Genomic DNA, 19,945 nt, shown 5'->3' with positions numbered 1-19,945 from the left:
CGGCATTCCTATTAATGTAGAGAGTGTTTAACATAGTAAAACATCCCAAAGCACTTCACAGAAGCATAATCAGTCAAAAATTAACACTGAGCCAGCCAAAGAAGGAGATATTGGCCCTGAATTTGCGGTCGGAGATGTATCTCCGAAACATGCCTCTGATCCGCAAAAGATCTACGAACTCCCTTCAAAGCCATGGAGAGTTTGAGTCCTGGGCCTTCAGGCATGCACCTGCATAAACGTCCATGGATCCCAGGGACGCAGGCGGTCCGGAAGCGTCCCTGGGATCACGTGAGCCAGATTCTCTAATGAGAAAGGAGGATTCTATTTATGAACGAAATCTCCATAAACGCTAAATATTTGAACAATTTAAACAACTGATAAAAATAAAGAATTCTGATTTTCAAATTTAATTAAAAGTCTCTTCATTGTAGCAAATAGAATAAAAATGTTATTTTTTGGAAAATAATTTTTAACATTAAATCTTATACAATATTTGTATAAACTCATTTTAAGTGTTTGTGCATCATTTTTTATTTTTACATTTTTAATTTAAGATTTATAATAACCCTTACGCTGATGAAAGCAGGCCCTATAAGGCCTGCTTTCAACAGGCATGTTTCGTGGGTAATTGCTGGGCAGTAGTTGGGCACATAGCCCAACTCTGTGCCAGCAAAAGTGAATTTCTAGTCGGTTCGAATGATCTGTCAAGGCGTACTTTGACAAATCGCAAGTTCTGGGTTTTCACGCAAGTCAGAAGACTTACGGCGACATCATCATCATTATAGGCGGTCCCTCGAACGAGGATGACTTGCTTCCACGAGTTCACAGATGTTTCAATGAAGGACCCGATGTTCAAGTCCTGAACTCCAATTGAGGGGGTGGAAGATGCCTGTGCGTGGATTTTTTTAACGTGTGGTGACCGTTGCACATCAGCCACCACACGGGCTCGACAGAGCTCGGCCTTTATCCAGTGGCAAGGGTTAACCAAGACGACTGGAGATCTGCTCTGCTGCACGGACCTAGTGTGCACACATATCACAGTGTGGGCAGGCCCGTGCTGCCCCTGGGCCCTCGGCTCTTCTGGGCCCCGTACCCTCATTCGCTGCACCTCCGCCACGATCACTCGCTGCTCCCCCGCCACAAACATTCGCTGCACCTCTGCCACGATCACCCACCAAATCTCAGCCACAATCCCGCATCACTCCCCACCCCGATCACTTGTTGCAAGTCTGCCATGACCTTCCTACTCCTCTGCTTTACCAGGGCCCAACCGATGCTCCTGCCCACGCTGCAAACAACAACCTGGGTCCTGATGATGTCACCTTGAAGCCGTTGCACACTTGGAGCGGCTCGCGCTGGAAGCTGCAGTGGTATGCTCCAGCTCTTTTTATAGCCCCGACCTGCGGAGATGTTCTCTCGCAGGTCAAGGTGGCCCATGACGTTCTAGGGCCCAGCGCTCCAGCTCTTTTTATAGTCCCGACAACATACATTGAGCATATTGGCTGTATTGGCTGAAGGAAGAGTGTTGGCCAGTATACCTGGAGAACTCCTGGTTCTTCATTGAGCAGTACCATTCTATCTTTAATCACCACTGGAACAAGCAGATGTCCCCTGAAGCATAGGTCTTCTCTGATAATGCAACAGTCCCTCAGATTACACTGCACTGTCAACCTCGATCTGAAGCTTAGATCCTTGAGGGACCTTGAATCCACAACAGTCACATAAAATCTTCCCTCTTATTAATTCTTTTTGGTTTTCAAATTCAATGTGTGCTGGTGCCATGACAAATATGCATCATATGTGAGTCAACCATCACAAGATCTTCATCCAAGGAGCCTCACAAGTTTTTGTGATGGAGAGGATATGGGGTTGAAAGCTCAGCTCAGGGTCAAATAGGACATCAAGGCTGCAAACAATCTGGTTCAGCCCAAGTCAGTGGCCAGGGAATCGGTGGCTAATAAACGAGTTTGTGGCGGGGGCTGAAGACAATAGCTTTGGTCTTCCCACTATTTAATTGGATGAAATTTTGGTTCTGGAATGGATGTCAGACAAGCAGTCTGACAGCAGAGACAGTGGAGGGATCAAGAGAGGTGAAGGCAGATAGAGCTGGGTATCATCAGCATACGTGTGGAACGTAATCGGGGCCCAGGAGAGGCGTGAGTTTGGGGCCCAGAAGAGGCAAGGGCTCTGGGGCAGCATGGGCTAACTCACACTGGGATATGTGCGCGCACTAGGTCCATGCAGCAGAGCTGCTCTCCAGTCGTCATGGTTAATCCTTGCCACTGAACCAAGACCTAGCTCTGTCAAGCCCGTGTGGTGGCTGGTGTGCAACAGCTCAATGAAGAACCAGGAGTTCTCCAGGTATACTGTAGTTTAAATATGTAGTTTGTGTCCTGGAACATCAGGACATCGAAACACCTGTGAACTCATTCCTTTTTTGTGTGGAAGCGAGTCATCCTCAATATGAGGGACCGCCTAAGAAGAAGAGAACCTTACGACGTATTTTCAGATGATGTCACCAAGGGTCAGGATGTAGATAAGAGGAGGGGGCTGAGGCAATGTTCCCAATCTTTTATGACGTGCGGTCCCTTTAACTGGCTGCACGGTTTCTCCCATATAAAAGCCAGTGAATGGCTGGCATGGGACCTCCAGACCGCAGTCGTACAGCTTAGTGGGAACGTTGAGCTGAGGATAGATCCTTGGGAGACGTCAGGTAATGGTGCGGGGACGGGAAGAGAAGCCATTGCAGGAAATTCTCTGGCGATGACTGGATAAGTAATTAATATAATTAATGTGTGTGAAAGCATGCACCGCATTTATCCTGGAACAGAAAGCCAATCACATTATGATTTATTATTTTAACTACATTGGCAGCTATAAAGGTATGTTTTTTTTTCCATCATAGAACATTTGCAAAATAATTCTGGAATAAACTAAAACTTGCAACCTTATTGTGTCCCAAATTGCTTTACAACCAATTACTTTGAAGTGCAATCACTATTATGCAGACAAGGGATACGATAGTGTAGTGGTTATGTTCCAAGAGTGGTTTAGTAATCCAGAGAGATTGCGAGTTCAAATCCCATCATGGTAGTTCAATAATTTGAAATCAGTTTTTCTAAAAATCTAAAACGAAATAGCTGGCATGCCAGATTGCCATAAATCTTAACTGGTTCACTAATATCCTTCAGCGAAGGAAGCTCTCATCTTTAGCCGGTCTGGCCTGTATGTGACTCTTACTGCCCTCTGAAGGGGCATAGTAAGACACTCAGTTGCATTAAAACCATTACTGGCAGTTGAAGAAGACCACTTCCATCTTCTCAGGGCAGCTGGGGATGGGTAATAAATGCCAGTCTTGCCAGCAACACCCACATCCTGGGAATGAAATCAATAAACATAGCAGCCAATTGTGCCTGAGCAAAATGGCACAAACAGTACATGAATGAATTACCAGATAACCTGTTTTTGTGATGTTGATCGAGAGAGGAATATTGTCTAGGACTCCAAAAGAACTCCCTCCTATTTAAATAGTACCATGGGATATTTTACATTTAGGTGAGCAGTCAGACAACATGGTTTAATATCATGTCTGAAAGACAGGATGTGAACCATTAGCCAGTGGGGCTCAAACCCACACCCTTCTGACTCAGATGAAAGTAACTCAGATGAGAGTATGATCAATTCAGCACAGCTGGCACTCATTAATTTTCTAAATTACAATTAAAAATACAAGAGAAGAATTTTCTGAATAAATATATCATTTCAATTTGGATACAGAAATTGAACTATAGTCCAGAAAGAGTTCATCAGCTTTAAACAACTTGCTTTATAGCACCTTTAACAAAGGAAAATATCCCAGGGCACTTAATAAAAGTTAATTTAAAAAAAGCAAACGAGACCAAAAGCAAAATACTTAAGATGCTATAAATCGGAAATAAAACAGAAAATGTTGGAAATACTCATCAGAAAATGGATAATGCAAATATGATTTACTTGTATTTGTATAGCACCATAAAGTAGGTAACCCGTTCCAAGGTGCTTCACGGGAGCGTTATCAAACAAAATTTTACACCAAGCCACATAAGGAGATATTAGAACAATGACCAAAAGCTTCCATTGTTTCTCTTTTGCTCAAGTTCTTTATTAGTTGTGCCCTCTTAAGAAGGGTGCACTTTTGTTTGTTTTTCCTAGTGTCCTTTTGGGTTCATTAAAAAAGGCATCTGTGGAAAGAGAAACATCGGGTTAACATCTTTCAGTTCTGATGAAAGGTCGACCTAAAATGTTAACCCTGTTTCTCTCCAAAAAGGTGGTATTGGGGGAGGAAGTTGTCCAAAAGCCTGGTCTTTAAAGTGGTGGATTTTAACGAGTGAAAATGATGAGGGCGGTGAAGGGGTCTCGGAAGGAACTCCAAAACCCGGGGCTTGAGAATATAGCCGCCAATGATGGCGAGGAGGGGAGGAGGAGTTAGGAAGGGAGAGAAGACATTTATATTGGCTCGTCATTGATTTATAGTAAGATGCATAATCCAATAACGAATTTTAATTATTTACTCGGTTAACATAAAACCGAAATTGCTTATCAGAATTTAAACTTACCAGAAAAACGTTAAAGTTATTTTTCCAAGACGATTGAAGCATTGAAATTGCAGCTGTTTCGAGTCCGCTTTGTCAGGCTCGTTTTGCACAGCGAACTCCCCTACGTATTGCGAACAGTAACAAGTTCCGATATATTGTCCATTTTAAAGGTTTAAGCGTTTTGTTGTGCACCAATTCCAAAATACATATTTGCACTTAACATATTTGTTTATTTACAATATATATTTTAGCTGTGCTGAAACTTACAAATTAACTCCAATTATAACATTTCGTATAAACCTTCCCTCATTCCTGTAAGATCAATTATCGTGCATGCGTTGCCATTTATTTTAAAAGAGCTAACTTAAAATATTCCATTATGTTTTTGCCTGACGCGCCCAGATCTGTGACCGCACATAACCTTTCCGTTACACCCTCTTTCTACACACGAGCATCCTTGTGTCCTTCATTTCAACAAGACCACATCCACCCAATTCTAATTCGGTAGCGTTTTGCAGTAACAGATTAAAATGTAATATATCTAATCTACGGGAACAAATCAACCATCAGTGCAAGTAGGCAACGCCAGTGTTTGCTATAGGAGGCATAGTTTACAGACTCTTGTGTGAAGCGGAAGCTAATCATGGAGGTGCCCGAACAAGGATTTCTCGCGGTTTCAAAAGGCGGGTCACTTTAGATGGGAACGGAATGCAGTAGAACTGGCAACTGTATCACCACCCTGAAACAACCCATTCAAGACTGTATTCACTAAGACAGCAGAGTTTCCGGGGGCAGACAATACAATGGTCTTTTTGTGGAGGGGGTGGTGTTCGGGAGGGTTGAGTAAGAGGGAAATACTGTGCGCTCCATAAACCCGATTAATTTAAAGCTTCAATACTTGATTTGGTTCTTTAAAAAAAGGCTCCACTCTGACCGTAAAATACGTTTCACGATAGAGTTCTTCTGTTCGACCGTCTTCTACTGTGAAAATCAAAATTACCACAAGCTCGTGAAAATCTCTAGTTTTATTATTTTTGTAAACATATAGGTTTAATATACCAGCCTGTACAAAAGTAGGGTTTAAATAAGAAAAATACGTTGATGACACAGGAAGGAACCTCGTCATTATTCTTTATCAGAAATTTTCAGTTGGTTCCATACAGTAAGTTGCACACAGAAGTAACTATGCAGCTTTCAGTCATGTCATTGGCCCTTTCAACAGCCTCATTTTATTAGGGATCTTACAAGCTCTTGAGGCGTATTTTACAAAGTCGTGCACCATATAGAGATTGTAAAAAGATACGCGTCTATCTTGTGCGTTTATAAAATGAGTAAACGGTTTACAAGACACGTAATAATTTTATACATCACATATACAGTACAAAGTAGTGCAAAGTAAAATGATGTAATCTCCACCGGCACAGCCGCTCACAACCACGCTTCAGTTCCATGAATGAAAGTTTTATTTTTTTTTTAAAGCACGTCCTACAAAGCTTTCCCTTCTCCCAGCAATAAGACGGAAAAAAAGAACAGAAAAGGGCTTATTAAATGATCAAGTTAAATCGTTGCCGCTATCGGTTTCTGGAGTAGAGCAGAAAATAACCTTGCAACTTCAGTTAGGCTCGGCTTAACTTCATTAGGGAGGTTAGTCCTGATAAGTTGATCTGTGCTCAATGTCCCCAGCTACCGAATCCAATTTCCTGTTTGTAGCGGTTAGTTAGAGTGTTAGCTTTTCGGGTCAGTTTTGACAGGACGGTGTATAATCCATTTAGATGATAATGGAATTGTTTCTGCAAGTCTTCTTCTCCTTCCGCCTCGTCCACCCTAATGTCTATGGTGGCGGTTTTATCTTTCTTTCTATCGTCCAGTTGCACCACACCCCATTCTATATCGTTCTTGATGGATTTCAACAAGACGTAGTAGTTGTACATATCCCGTGTATCCGAGTAGTAGTTGGACGCTCCCGTGCTTGAGACGCCATTAACTTCGCTCTTGCCTTCATCTTCGAGGGGGACATCCCGCAAAAGGCTGGGCACCATGACCGTCTGGTCCATGTTATTGACCGCACCGATGAACTTGTTCATGGCGTTGAACAGGGAGTGCTTCTGGTTGTAAGTATCCATAATCTGCATCATTTTCCTTAACGTGGTGTTTGCTTTCGCCTTCCTTGATGGAATCCCTCAAACTCTGGCTTTGCAACTTCCTCCCGCAGTGCCTCCCTCTCGACCTGCTCTTCGCACTGCAACCAGCTCACTTCCTCCGCGGATTTATAAAGGTGTTACTTGGCAGCCTTTGCAAAACAAGATGGAACCTGTCGTAAGATGACTTCGACGCTGGGCACTGACCCAAATGTAATAAGCGCCTCCCTGCTTGCTTGCTTCCGGGCCGTGCTGCTGCTTTCATGCTCCCATTTACATGCAGTGAGTGTACGGCCCCGAATATAGAACAGACCGGCCGCGCGCGCGCGCGCTCTCCGGGAAACGCCCTATCTCCTGGCAACAAATCTAGGCCGCCGGCGTCATGACATCAAACTCATCCTCTTGATTCAGGCCAATCGCTTTGCATGTCCTTTGTGAAATCAATATGGTAATTAGTCCCGGTTTAAAAAAACAGCCAATGACAAATGGCCACATACGTCACTAGAACCCCTGGCAACAGCCTGCGCCTTCATTTTGATTGACAAGGACAACTTGTGAATCACAGTGCTGCTGGTACCCAGGAGAAGTGGGGCATTTCAATGCAAAATGTCACTGGGGGAGTGCCAATTGATAATTATGTCGCTGTATTTATTATTTTTGATGTTTTGTCCTCGTGAATTGCTTTCAAGCCTTTCATAAAATCAAGGTTGCTGTGTTTAGTATGGGAGGGCAAAATACTGAGTTTATAACAAGAACCGAAGGTTGTTCATGAAAGTGCTCCATTGATTTCACAGCCTTAATTTTATTACAATTATACATTCACAGTGAAAAGGAAATCATATATTACGGAACATTTTTGTACTAGCAGTCAACGTGGAATTAAGTTATTCAGGGGTTTCAAGATTAATCGTCGGAAACCCCCGCTCTCGAGTTGAAGAACCCTCTTTTGTCAACCTTCCTTACTCTTAATCGGTTGCCAGATCCTGAACAATCCAGGCTGCCAAGGGTGTTTTAAAATATATGCATTTTTTAACGTCTTGCTTCAGCTTGTCTTTTCTCTATTGTCTTCTGCCTTATTTTGTGTTCCGTTGTAGTATTTTAATTTTACTGTTAATTAATTTCTATATAATGTAACTTAATTTATCAATTCTAATCCTTTTTTGTTCAGAAAAAAACTCATTGCTCCCGAGATGTCTGCCCTCCTCTAATTCTGCCCTCTTGAGCATCCCTGATTATAATCGCTCAACCATTGGTGGCACACTTCTGTTGCCTGGGCCCCAAGCTCTGGAATGCCCTGCCTATACCTCTCTGCCTCACTATCTCTCTTTTCTCCATAAAGATGCTCCTTAAAACCTACCTCTTTGACCAAGCTTTTTGGTCACCTGCTCTAATTTCTTATGAGGGCTCAGTGTCAAATTTTTATCTCATAATACTCCTATCAAGCGTCTTGGGACGTTTCACTATCTTAAGATGCTATATAAATACAAGTTGTTGTTGCTCTCTCAGCCTCCTGGCTCCCATCATCCATTTTGGAGGTGGAAATGAAAAAGTCCTTTGGTTAAAAGTAAGGTCAATTGAGGTCTAGAAGTGTAAATATTGGAATTGTGCAGTTATAGACGCGACTATGTCTTTGATGTGATTTTCTCATGTTAACTCGAGATCTTCTGCTGTTGATGAGTTATCGCAGCAACAGCACAGGCAGTGAGATGGTGCTTTGATAAGATAACTGAGAACAGCTGATTTTAACAGGTCCAGACTGAATTTCCCATGCATTTCCTAGTAACCAATACCCTTACAGCCCTCTTGGAAATCACCACTATTCTTCCATAGGCCATTACTACTTGCTGTTGTCCTCATAAAGAAGAGTCAGCAGTCCTACAGATTGTTATCCATGATTAGCTGATCATTTTTAAGAATTCTACACATTAAACAACTAAGCTGCACTTACACACCAATGACCTGCTCACCGATGCTCAGTTTGGGTTCTGCCAGGACCACTCAGTTCCAGACCTCATTACAGCCATGGTCCAAATATGGACAAAAGAGCTGAATTCCAAAGGTGAGGTGAGAGTGACTGCACTTGATGTGAAGGCAACATTTGATCGATTGTAGCCTCAAGGAGCCCTACTAAAATTTAAGTCAATGGAAATCAGGGGTAAACTCTCTACTGGCTGGCGTCATACCTAAAACAAAGGAAGATGGTTGTGGTTGTTGGAGGCCAAACATCTCAGCCCCAGGACATCGCTGCAGGAGTTCCTCAGGGCAGTGTCCTTGGCCCCACCATCTTCAGCTGCTTCATCAATGACCTCCATCATAAGGTCAGAAGTGGGAGTGTTCGCTGATGAATGCACAGTGTTCAGTTCCATTCGCAACTCCTCAGATAATGACGCAATCCTTGCCCGCATGCTGCAAGACCTGGATGACATTCAGGCTTGGGCTGATGTGGCAAGTAACATTCGCATCACACAAGTGCCAGGCAATGACTATCTCCAGCAATAGAATCTAACCACTGCACCTTGATATTCAATGGCATTACCATCACTGCATGCCCCACCATCAACATCCTGGTGGTCACCATTGACCAGAAACTTAACTGGATCAGCTACATAAATAATGTGGCTACAAGAGCAGGTCAGAAGCTGGGTATTCAGCAGCGAGTGTCTCACCTCCTGACTCCCTAAAGCCTTTCGACCATCTACAAGGCACAAACCAGCAGTGATGGAATACTCTCCACTTGCCTGGATGAGTGCAGCTCCAACAACCCTCAAGGAGTTCAACACCATCGAGGACAAAGCAGCCCGCTTGATTGGCACCCCATCCATCACCTTAAACATTCACTCACTCCACCCCAGTGCACTGTTTCTGCAGTGTGTACCATCAACAAGATGCACTGCAGCAACTTGCCAAGGCCTCTTCGACAGAACCTCCCAAACCCGCGACCTTTATCATCTAGAAGGACAAGGGTAGCAGGCGCATGGGAACACCATCACCTTAAGTTCCCCTCCAAGTCACACACTATCCTGACTTGGAAATATATCACCGTTTTTTTCGTCATCGCTTGGTCAAAATCCTGGAACTCCCTCCGTAAGAATACTTTGGGAGTACTTTCACCATACAGACTGAAGCGGTTCAAGCTCACCACCATGTTCTGAAAGGCAATCATGGATTGGCAATAAATGTTGGCCTTGCCATGCCACCCACATTCCATGAACATATAAAAACAATTTAAATTTTCTTCCCATGTAGAAACCTAAAACTGCTACAACTGCACTTCAATATTCTGTCAGAATCAAAAAAAATGCAAAAGACTAGTGACAGCTTTTTACAGCACTGTTCTTGCCTGTAGAACTATCTCCTAGGATTGTCACCTTCTAGAACTCTAGTAGTATAAGGAGGGGCTAGTACATATCCTTGCAGCTCTCTGTGGTGGTCCAGCATTGGGGGAGAAATTTCAGGTTGTCTGGGAGATTCAGGTGAGAATGGTGGTTAGTGTGGAGGATGGCGTTTCTGTTCCACTAGAAACAAATTAATAGCCTATCAAGATGATAATTTATTGTGAGCACTTACTGAATTAGGGCATGCGTAAGACTATAAAAAGTTTGAAACTTGGCTGTTGGCAGCCCATTACATTTTTTTAAGTCCTTCCATGGTTACGGCAACCAGAAGAATCAATTTTGTGAAACATCTGACCATGTTCTGCTTGTTACTATTCAAACTGTTGTTATGCCACCGAGTACGCAAAAAACCCTGAAGATCTGCCATAAGAAATTCATTCTGTGTAAACTCTACAGTACTTCACTTGTTTAGAGCTGGCACAGCCTGGGTTGACTTATTCTCTAGTTTTCTCTCTTTTTCAGTAACTAGTTGAGGAAAGCAGTCATCATATATGGAGTAGCAAGTAGGTGGATTGATGGCAGAGTGAAATACATTTAACCTATAAATGCTGTCCTTCAGTGTGCAGTCGGTTTCCCTTTCACACAGCTCCCCCAGTATGAGTCATGCGAATGCGAGGGACTGATTGCGATAACTGATTGAAATGTTAAGTGCTGAACAGCGATAGATGGCATTAATCATTTACAAGAAAAAGTTGCTCAAAACAGTGTGCTATTACCATTCATGTAAAAATGGAATGGGCAAAGCAAACACATACCATATCGTAAGAATTTCACAGCTGTATATTCACAAGATCGCAAGATAATTATGGATGGAGAAGGTCATTTGGCCCATCTAAATTAATCCATCTGGAGAGATGATAACACCCCACCCCATTGTAGCATTCCATTCATTCTTAAATGATTTCAGGGTTTTTGCCACCAGTACTCTATCTGGAAGTTCATTCCACATTTTGATCATACTTTGGGTGAAGAATATCCTATTACTAGTTTTAAGATTCCACTGTAAAAAGAAACTTTTTTTTCTCCAATTTCTTCTCTTCCTCAACTGAAGATGCTGAGTCAAGCTTGGATACAGTTTGCAGGTGCCTGCCCCCCTATAACATCTCACCCAATGGCCATTCCTTATGTGTAAACCAAACAGTACTCCTCCATGTTAAACACCACTTGGAGCAAGCACTGAGGGAAGAAAGAGCACAAAGTGTACAAATTTATTGATTTCCTCCAGTATGACCTTATAGTTCCTGCAGTGAGTTCCAATTATTAAACATCAGGGCAAACACTGAATATTCAGCTGCCATGGAATTTAGAATCATATCTTAAAGCACAGAAGAAGAGCTGTCCAATTTAGTCCCACACTTTTTCCCCATAACTACACAAATTAATTCTCTTCAAATACATGTCCAATTGCCTTTTGAAAATTCCTATGGAATCTGATTCCACTATCCTTTCAGGTAGTGTGTTCCAGATCATCATAACCCACTGTGTGGAATAATTTCTTCTCATTTCCCCTCTAGTTCTTTTGCCAATTATTTAAAATCTATGACCTGTGGTTACTGAACCACTTGCCAGAGGAAACAGTTTCTCCCTACTTGTTCTATCAAAATCCTTCATAATTTGGAATTAGGTCACACCTTAACCTTCTCTGCTCTAAGGAGAACAATTCCATCTGCTCCAATCTCTTCACATAATTTAAATCCTGCATCCCTGGTATCATCTTGGTAAACCTTCTCTGTACCTTAGAAACATAGAAACATAGAAAATAGGTGCAGGAGTAGGCCATTTGGCCCTTCTAGCCTGTACCGCCATTCAATGAGTTCATGGCTGAACATGCAACTTCAGTACCCCATTCCTGCTTTCTCGCCATACCCCTTGATCCCCCTAGTAGTAAGGATTTCATCTAACTCCCTTTTGAATATATTTAGTGAATTGGCCTCAACAACTTTCTGTGGTAGAGAATTCCACAGGTTCACCACTCTCTGGGTGAAGAAGTTTCTCCTCATCTCGGTCCTAAATGGCTTACCCCTTATCCTTAGACTGTGACCCCTGGTTCTGGATTTCCCCAACATTGGGAACATTCTTCCTGCATCTAACCTGTCTAAACCCGTCAGAATTTTAAACGTTTCTATGAGGTCCCCTCTCATTCTTCTGAACTCCAGTGAATACAAGCCCAGTTGATCCAGTCTTTCTTGATAGGTCAGTTCCACCATCCCGGGAATCAGTCTGGTGAACCTTCGCTGCACTCCCTCAATAGCAAGAATGTCCTTCCTCAAGTTAGGAGACCAAAACTGTACACAATACTCCAGGTGTGGCCTCACCAAGGCCCTGTACAACTGTAGCAACACCTCCCTGCCCCTGTACTCAAATCCCCTCGCTATGAAGGCCAACATGCCATTTGCTTTCTTAACCGCCTGCTGTACCTGCATGCCAACCTTCAATGACTGATGTACCATGACACCCAGGTCTCGTTGCACCTCCCCTTTTCCTAATCTGTCACCATTCAGACAATAGTCTGTCTCTCTGTTTTTACCACCAAAGTGGATAACCTCACATTTATCCACATTATAACTCATCTGCCATGCATTTGCCCACTCACCTAACCTATCCAAGTCACTCTGCAGCCTCATAGCATCCTCCTCGCAGCTCACACTGCCACCCAACTTAGTGTCATCTGCAAATTTGGAGATACTACATTTAATCCCCTCGTCTAAATCATTAATGTACACTCCAAGGACTTGACATACTTCCTAAAGTGTGGTGCCCAGAATTGTAAACAATGCTCCAGCTGAGGCCTAACCAGTAATTTGTAAAGATTTAGCATGACTTTCTTGTTTTTGTATTCCGTGCCCCTATTTACAAAGCCAAGTATCCCATACATTTAACTGCCTTATCAACTTGCATTGCCACCTTCAAAGATTTGTGAATATGCACCCCAGGTCCCTCTGCTCTCAAAATAGTACGACAGGTATTTAGATTATACTGCCTCTCAAAGTTGTTTCTCCCAAAGTGCATCACTTCACACTTAACTGCATTATATTGCTTCTGCCATGTGTCTGCCCACTTGACCAATCTGTCTATGTCCTCCTGATGTCTGCTACTATCCTGCTCACTATTTACTACATTGCCAAGTTTTGTATTATCAGAAAACTTCAAAATTGTACTCCCTATACCCAAGTTCAGGTCATTTACATATAACAAGAAAAGCAATGGTCCTAAATCGCTGGGAGACCCCACTGCATACTTCTCTCCAATCAGGAAAATCATCCATTCACCACTACTCTCTGCCTCCTATCCCTTAGCCAATTACGTACAAAAGCTACCACCGTCTCTTTAATACCATGTGCTTCTATTTTACGAATAAGTCTGTTATGTGGTACTTTACCTACAAGGCTACGGATCCAGAGTTGGAAAGTGGGATTAGGCTGGATAGCTCTTTTTGGCTGGTACGGACACAATGGGACGAATGGCCTCCTTCTGTGCTGTAAATAGCTATAGGCCCACCTCCTTTTTATCTATTTTTATCCTATCCAATATCTCTACTCCCCCACCTCTTGCAACATTAACTTCATTCTCTTCTTTTGTGAAAACAGATGCAAATGACTCATTCAGTACCTCAGTCATGCCCTCTGTCTCCACAAGAAGATTTCCTTTTTTGTTCTTAATCAGCCCCATCATTCCTTTAAATATCCTTTTACTTTTTGTTTTTAAAAGGTTTTTGGGTTCCCTTTTATGTTACCCGCTAATCTGTTCACATACTCTCTCTTTGCCCTTCTCGTATCCTTTTTCATTTCCCCCCGAACTCTCTGTATTCTGCCTGGTTTTCTACTGTATTGTCTACCTGACATTTGTCATAAACCTCCTTTTTCTGTTTTATTTTAACCTCTATTTCCTTTGTCATCCAGAGAGTTCTAGCTTTGGATGCCCCATCTTTCCTCCTTATAGGAATTTGCTTGGTTTGTACCCGAACTATCTCTGCCTTGAAGGCCTGCCATTGCTCATTTACTGTTTTCCTGGTCAATCTTTGTTTCCAGTCCCTTCTCAAATCACTGAAAGTAGCTCTCTTCCAGTTGGGTACTTTCACCTTTGATTTTTCTTTGTCCCTTTCCATAACTACTTTAAATCTAATTATATTCATTATTACCCAGTATTATGTCTGCAATTACCATCGAATAACTCCATGAGGCCTTGTACCGAGTAAGAGCTGTGTGTCTTCAGTCCATTTAATACGACTGCAAAGTGAGGAGCTGCATGGCCGCCTGCCTTTTCTATCCCCCTACTCACCAGGGCAGGAAACCCCTGGGCCTCCAACAGCAGCGCCCTCAGGTGGTACATCGTACATAGTTACATAGTGAATACAAAGAGTTTGCATACATAACATCATTCCCCCCTCCCAAAGTCTTTGATGTGAGTTGATTACAGGTTAAGGCGAACCGGAGCCCTGCGCTCCCTGATTGACCGTCTGAGTGTCGCTTCTGGCCTGGGTGAGTTGGTTGGGCCACTGCTGTCTTGCAGCGTGACTGGTTGGGCTGGACTGTTTAGGATCATCCTCGTGGTTGGCAGCGAGGTCTGTTGTCGATTGGGCATGTGTCGGTGGGTCGCTGAAGATGAGGTCCTCTTCCGGTGGTTCCTGGTTATCTGTGAATCGTAATTTGGTTTGGTCCAAATGTTTTCTGCACATTTGACCATTAAGCAGTTTGACAACAAACACTCTATTCTCCTCCTTGGCTAATACAGTGCCGGCGACCCATTTGGTCATTTACAGTGATGTCACGTGATACAGCCGTGCGATCATGGTACGTGTTTTGCTGATAACGCCTGGTTTCCACCTGTTCACTGAGGTCAGGGTGTACTAAGGAGAGCCTGGTTTTGAGTGCTCGTTTCATTAGTAATTCTGCAGGGGGTACCTCGGTAAGTGAGTGGGGTCGTGTCCTATAGCTGAGTAGTACCGGGACAGGCGGGTGTGTAAGGAGCTTTCCGTGACACGTTTCAAGCTCTGCTTTATGGTTTGGACAGCCCGCTCCGCTTGGCTATTGGATGCGGGCTTGAACGGGGTAGATCTGACATGCTTGATGCCATTACGGGTCATGAATTCATTGAATTCCGAGCTGGTGAAGCACGGACCATTGTCGCTGACAAGAATGTCGGGTAAGCCATGGGTGGCAAACATGGCCCTGAGGCTTTCAATGGTGGCTGCGGACGTGCTGGATGCCATTATAGCACATTCAATCCATTTGGAGTAGGCGTCCACAACAACCAGGAACATCTTTCCAAGAAAGGGGCCCGCATAATCCACATGGATCCTGGACCATGGTTTCGAGGGCCAGGACCACGACTTCAGGTCCGAGTCAATGCCTGGTCATCAGATGTGGGTCCCGGCGATAGCCTTCATCATGACTATGCCTGGGTGGGTGCTGTGTAGGTCACATATGACGGTTTCCCTGCCTTTCTTTGGCACGATAACGCAGTTGCCCCATAAGAGGCAATCTGAATGGATCGATATTTCGTCTTTACGACGGTGAAACGGCTTGATCTCGTCTTGCATGTCTCTAGGACCGCTGACCAGCTCCCATTGAGGACGCAACTTTTTACAAGGGATAGCAGAGGATCCCGGCTGGTCCAGGTCTTAATTTGGCGGGACGTTGCGGGTGACCCTTCGCTATCAAAGGTATCCATGGCCAGTAGCAAGTCTGCAGGCTGCGCCATTTCCACCCCGGTGGTGAGCAACGGTAGTCGGCTGAGAGCATCAGCGCAGTTTTCAGTGTCTGGCCTGTGGCGGATCACATAGTCGTAGGCAGAGAGTGTTAGTGCCCATCTTCGGATTCAAGCCGAAGCATTGGTGTTTATGCCTTTGCTTTCCAAAAACAGTGAGCTTAGGGGCTTGTGGTCTAACTCGAACCTGAGTCCAAACATATATTGGTGCATCTTTTTTACACCATAAACACAGGCTAATGCCTCCTTTTCGACCATGCTGTAGCCTCTTTTGGCCTTTGATAGACTTCTGGATGCATATGCAACCGGTTGGAACTTGCCCACTGCATTAGCTTGCTGCAAAACAAGCCCGACACTGTACGACGACGCATCACATGCTAAAACTAGACGTTTACATGGGCCATATAATACCACCAACTTATTCGAACAAAGCAGGTTTCTGGCCTTCTTAAACATAGAAACATAGAAACATAGAAAATAGGTGCAGAAGTAAGCCCTTTGAGCCTGCACCACCATTCAATAAAATCATGGCTGATCATTCACCTCAGTACCCCTTTCCTGCTTTCTCTCCATACTCCTTGATCCCTTTAGCCGTAAGGGCCATATCTAACTCCCTCTTGAATATATCCAATGAACTGGCATCAACAACTCTCTGCGGTAGAGAATTCCACAGGTTAACAACTCTCTGACTGAAGAAGTTTCTCCTCATCTCAGTCCTAAATGGCTTATTCTTAGACTATGTACCCTGGTTCTGGACTTCCCCAACATCGAGAACATTCTTCCTGCATCTAACCTGTCCAGTCCAGTCAGAATTTTATATGTTTCTATGAGATTCCCTCTCATCCTTCTAAACTCCAGTGAATACAGGCCCAGTTGATCCAGTCTCTCCTCATATGTCAGTCCTGCCGTACCGGGAATCAGTCTGGTGAACCTTCGCTGCACTCCCTCAATAGCAAGAACGTCCTTCCTCAGATTAGGAGACCAAAACTGAACACAATATTCCAGGTGAGGCCTCACCAAGGCCCTGTACAACTGCAGTAAGACCTCCCTGGTCCTATACTCAAATCCCCTAGCTATGAAGGCCAACATACCATTTGCCGCCTTCACCGCCTGCTGTACCTGCATGCCAACTTTCAGTGACTGATGTACCATGAAACCCAGGTCTCGTTGCACCTCCTCTTTTCCTAATCTGCCGCCATTCAGATAATATTCTGCCTTCGTGTTTTTGCCACCAAAGTGGATAGCCTCACATTTATCCACATTATACTGCATCTGCCATGTGTTTGCCCACTCACCTAACCTGTCCAAGTCACCCTGCAGCCGCTTAGCGTCCTCCACACAGCTCACACCGCTACCCAGCTTAGTGTCATCTGCAAACTTGGAGATATTACACTCAATTCCTTCATCGAAATCATTAATGTATAATGTAAATAGCTGGGGTCCCAGCACTGAGACCTGCGGCACCCCACTAGTCACTGCCTGCCATTCTGAAAAGGACCCGTTTATCCCGACTCCCTGCTTCCTGTCTGCCAATCAGATCTCTATCCACATCAGTACATTACCCCCAATACCATATGCTTTAATTTTGCACACCAATCTTTTGTGTGGGACCTTGTGAAAAGCCTTTTGAAAGTCCAAATAAACCACATCCACTGCTTCTTCCTTGTCCACTCTACTAGTTACATCCTCAAAAAATTCTAGAAGATTTGTCAAGCATGATTTCCCTTTCATAAATCCATGCTGACTTGGACCGATACTGTCACTGCTTTCCAAAGGCGCTGCTATTTCATCTTTAATGATTGATTCCAACATTTTCCCCACTACTGATGTCAGGCTAACCGGTCTATAATTACCCACCTTCTCTCTCCCTCCCTTCTTAAAAAGTGGTGTTACATTAGCTACCCTCTAGTCCATAGGAACCGATCCAGAGTCGATAGACTGTTGGAAAATGATCACCAATGCATCCACTATTTTTAGGGCTACTTCCTTAAGCACTCTGGGATACAGACTATCAGGCCCCGGGGATTTATCGGCCTTCAATCCCATCAATTTCCCGAACACAATTTCCTGCCGCAAAAAGGATTTCCTTCAGTTCCTCCTTCTCCCTAGCCCCTCGGTCCCCTAGTATTTCCGGAAGGTTATTTGTGTCTTCCTTTGTGAAGACAGAACCAAAGTACTTGTTCAACTGGTCCTCTTGATTATTACCCCAAAGGCGGCCTCTTGTTTTTATCCCAAGCCCAGTCGCCTACCTTGTCTAATAGCTTGTGCAATGGTTCCAGCAAGGTGCTCAACCCTGGAAGAAGGTTACCAAAATAGTTGAGGAGTCCCAGGAACGAGCGCAGCTCCGTCACATTTCGTGGTGTGGGTGCATTCTTGAAGGCCTCTGTCTTCGAGTCCATGGGTTTAATGCTATCTGCCACAATCTTCCTCCCAGGAATTCTACCTCTGGCGCCAGGAAGATACATTTGGATTACACGAACAGTCCTTTGTGCGTGTTCATGCATGTTAATTTTTTCGACGACTCATCCAGCTCCTGGGTCATGTAAGCGGAGGTTGGATCCAGCTTGGTGAATGCCTTTCCCTCTGCTAATGTTGCAAAAAGGGCATCGGCTTTGGATAATGGGTACTGGTCCTGTAACGAGACTCAGTTGATCGTTACTTTGTAGTCGCCGCAGATTCTGACCGTGCCATCGCTCTTTAGTACCGGAACAATCGGGCTGGCCGACTCGTTGAACTCGACTGGTGATATGATCCCCTCGCGTTGAAGTCTGTCCAATTCGATTTCTACTTTCTCCCTCATCATGTAGGGGACCGCTAGAGCCTTGTGATGAACGGGTCGTACCTCGGGGACCAAGTGGATCTGTACTTTGGCGCCTGTGAAGTTGCCGATGCCTGGTTCAAATAAAGGTGGGAACTTGCTCAGCACTTGAGCACAGGAAGCATTGTTCATTGACGATAATACTTTGACGTCTTCCTAGTTCCACCGAATCTTCTCCATCCAGCTTCCGCCAAGCAGCGTTGGCCCATCGCCTGGTACAGTCCACAGTGGCAGCTCGTGTGCCTCTCCATCATAGGATACTTTTATGCTCGCACTGCCAATAACTGGTGTGTTGTGTATGGAGAAAGAGTCAGACTGAACACTGTGAGCTCAAAGTAAAGTGTGACCTTAGTCTTTTATTGCAGGTCTCCAGAGTGCCTCTCCAACCTGTGAAGCCTCCTTAAATAGCTATGCTCCCAAGGGATTATGGGATCCCTTGGGACTCCAGGGGATGAGCCCTCTGGTGGCTATACAGAGTAAATACAAGTCCACATATATAACAACACTTCCCCCCCCCACCCCCCCAAAAGTCAATAGTGTAACTATTTACAATGTGAGTCAATCTGGGGCATTTCTTGCCCTCGTTGATCGTCTCAGCCACTTCTTTCTCAATCATGCTGTAGGCTCTCTCAGCCTTAGACAGACTCCTGGATGCATAAGCAACCGGTTGCAGTTTCCCGAAATCATTAACTTGTTGCAATACACACCCGATGCCATATGACGACGCATCACATGCAAGTACCAAACGCTTACATGGATCATACAACATAAGCAATTTGTTTGGGCACAACAATTTTCTCTCTTTTACGACGTCATTTCTTGGCTTTTGCCCCAAACCCATTCGCCCCCCTTTTAGTAGTAAGTGGTTCTAGCAGTGTGCTGAGACCCGGTAAGAAGTTACCAAAGTAGTTCAAAGAGTCCCAGAAACGACCGCAGCTCCGTCACGTTCTGTGGCCTCGGTGCGTTCTCGATTGCCTCCGTCTTCGCGTTGGTGGGCCTGATGCCGTCCGCCGCAATCCTCCTTCCCAAGAACTCCACTTCAGGCGCCAGGAAAATGCACTTCGAGGTTTTAACCTGAGCCCCACGCGGTTGAGTCAACTAAGAACTTCCTCCAGGTTCTGCAGGTGCCCAACTGTGTTTCGACCTGTGACAAAGATGTCGTTCTGGAAGACCACGGTGTGCAGGACCGACTTCAGTAAACTTTCCATGTTTCACTGGAATATCGCTACCACTGATCGGATTCCAAATGGGCACCTGTTATAAACAAAAAGACCTTTGTGTATGTTGATGCAGGTGAGGGCCTTCGATGATTCC

At 44.3% G+C, this 19,945-nt stretch overlaps 1 protein-coding gene across 1 annotated transcript; it reads right to left on the bottom strand.

Annotated features, from left to right (window-relative positions):
- Positions 1-5,580: 5,580 nt before the first annotated feature.
- On the bottom strand, positions 5,581-7,011 carry LOC139275735 (mid1-interacting protein 1-B-like). Its single transcript, XM_070892925.1, has one exon. It carries the CDS (start codon positions 6,707-6,709, stop codon positions 6,245-6,247), a length of 465 nt encoding a protein of 154 aa, XP_070749026.1. The 5' UTR covers positions 6,710-7,011; the 3' UTR covers positions 5,581-6,244.
- Positions 7,012-19,945: the final 12,934 nt, after the last annotated feature.

Source organism: Pristiophorus japonicus, chromosome 11 (genome assembly GCF_044704955.1).
Source record: "Pristiophorus japonicus isolate sPriJap1 chromosome 11, sPriJap1.hap1, whole genome shotgun sequence".
In the NCBI taxonomy this organism is placed as follows: domain Eukaryota; kingdom Metazoa; phylum Chordata; class Chondrichthyes; family Pristiophoridae; genus Pristiophorus; species Pristiophorus japonicus.
This window is presented reverse-complemented; position numbering and strand designations above follow the sequence as displayed.

Bases quoted from the DNA above. Each gene is read 5' to 3' on its own strand.
- LOC139275735 (XM_070892925.1), bottom strand. From the start codon at position 6,709: ATGATGCAGATTATGGATACTTACAACCAGAAGCACTCCCTGTTCAAC.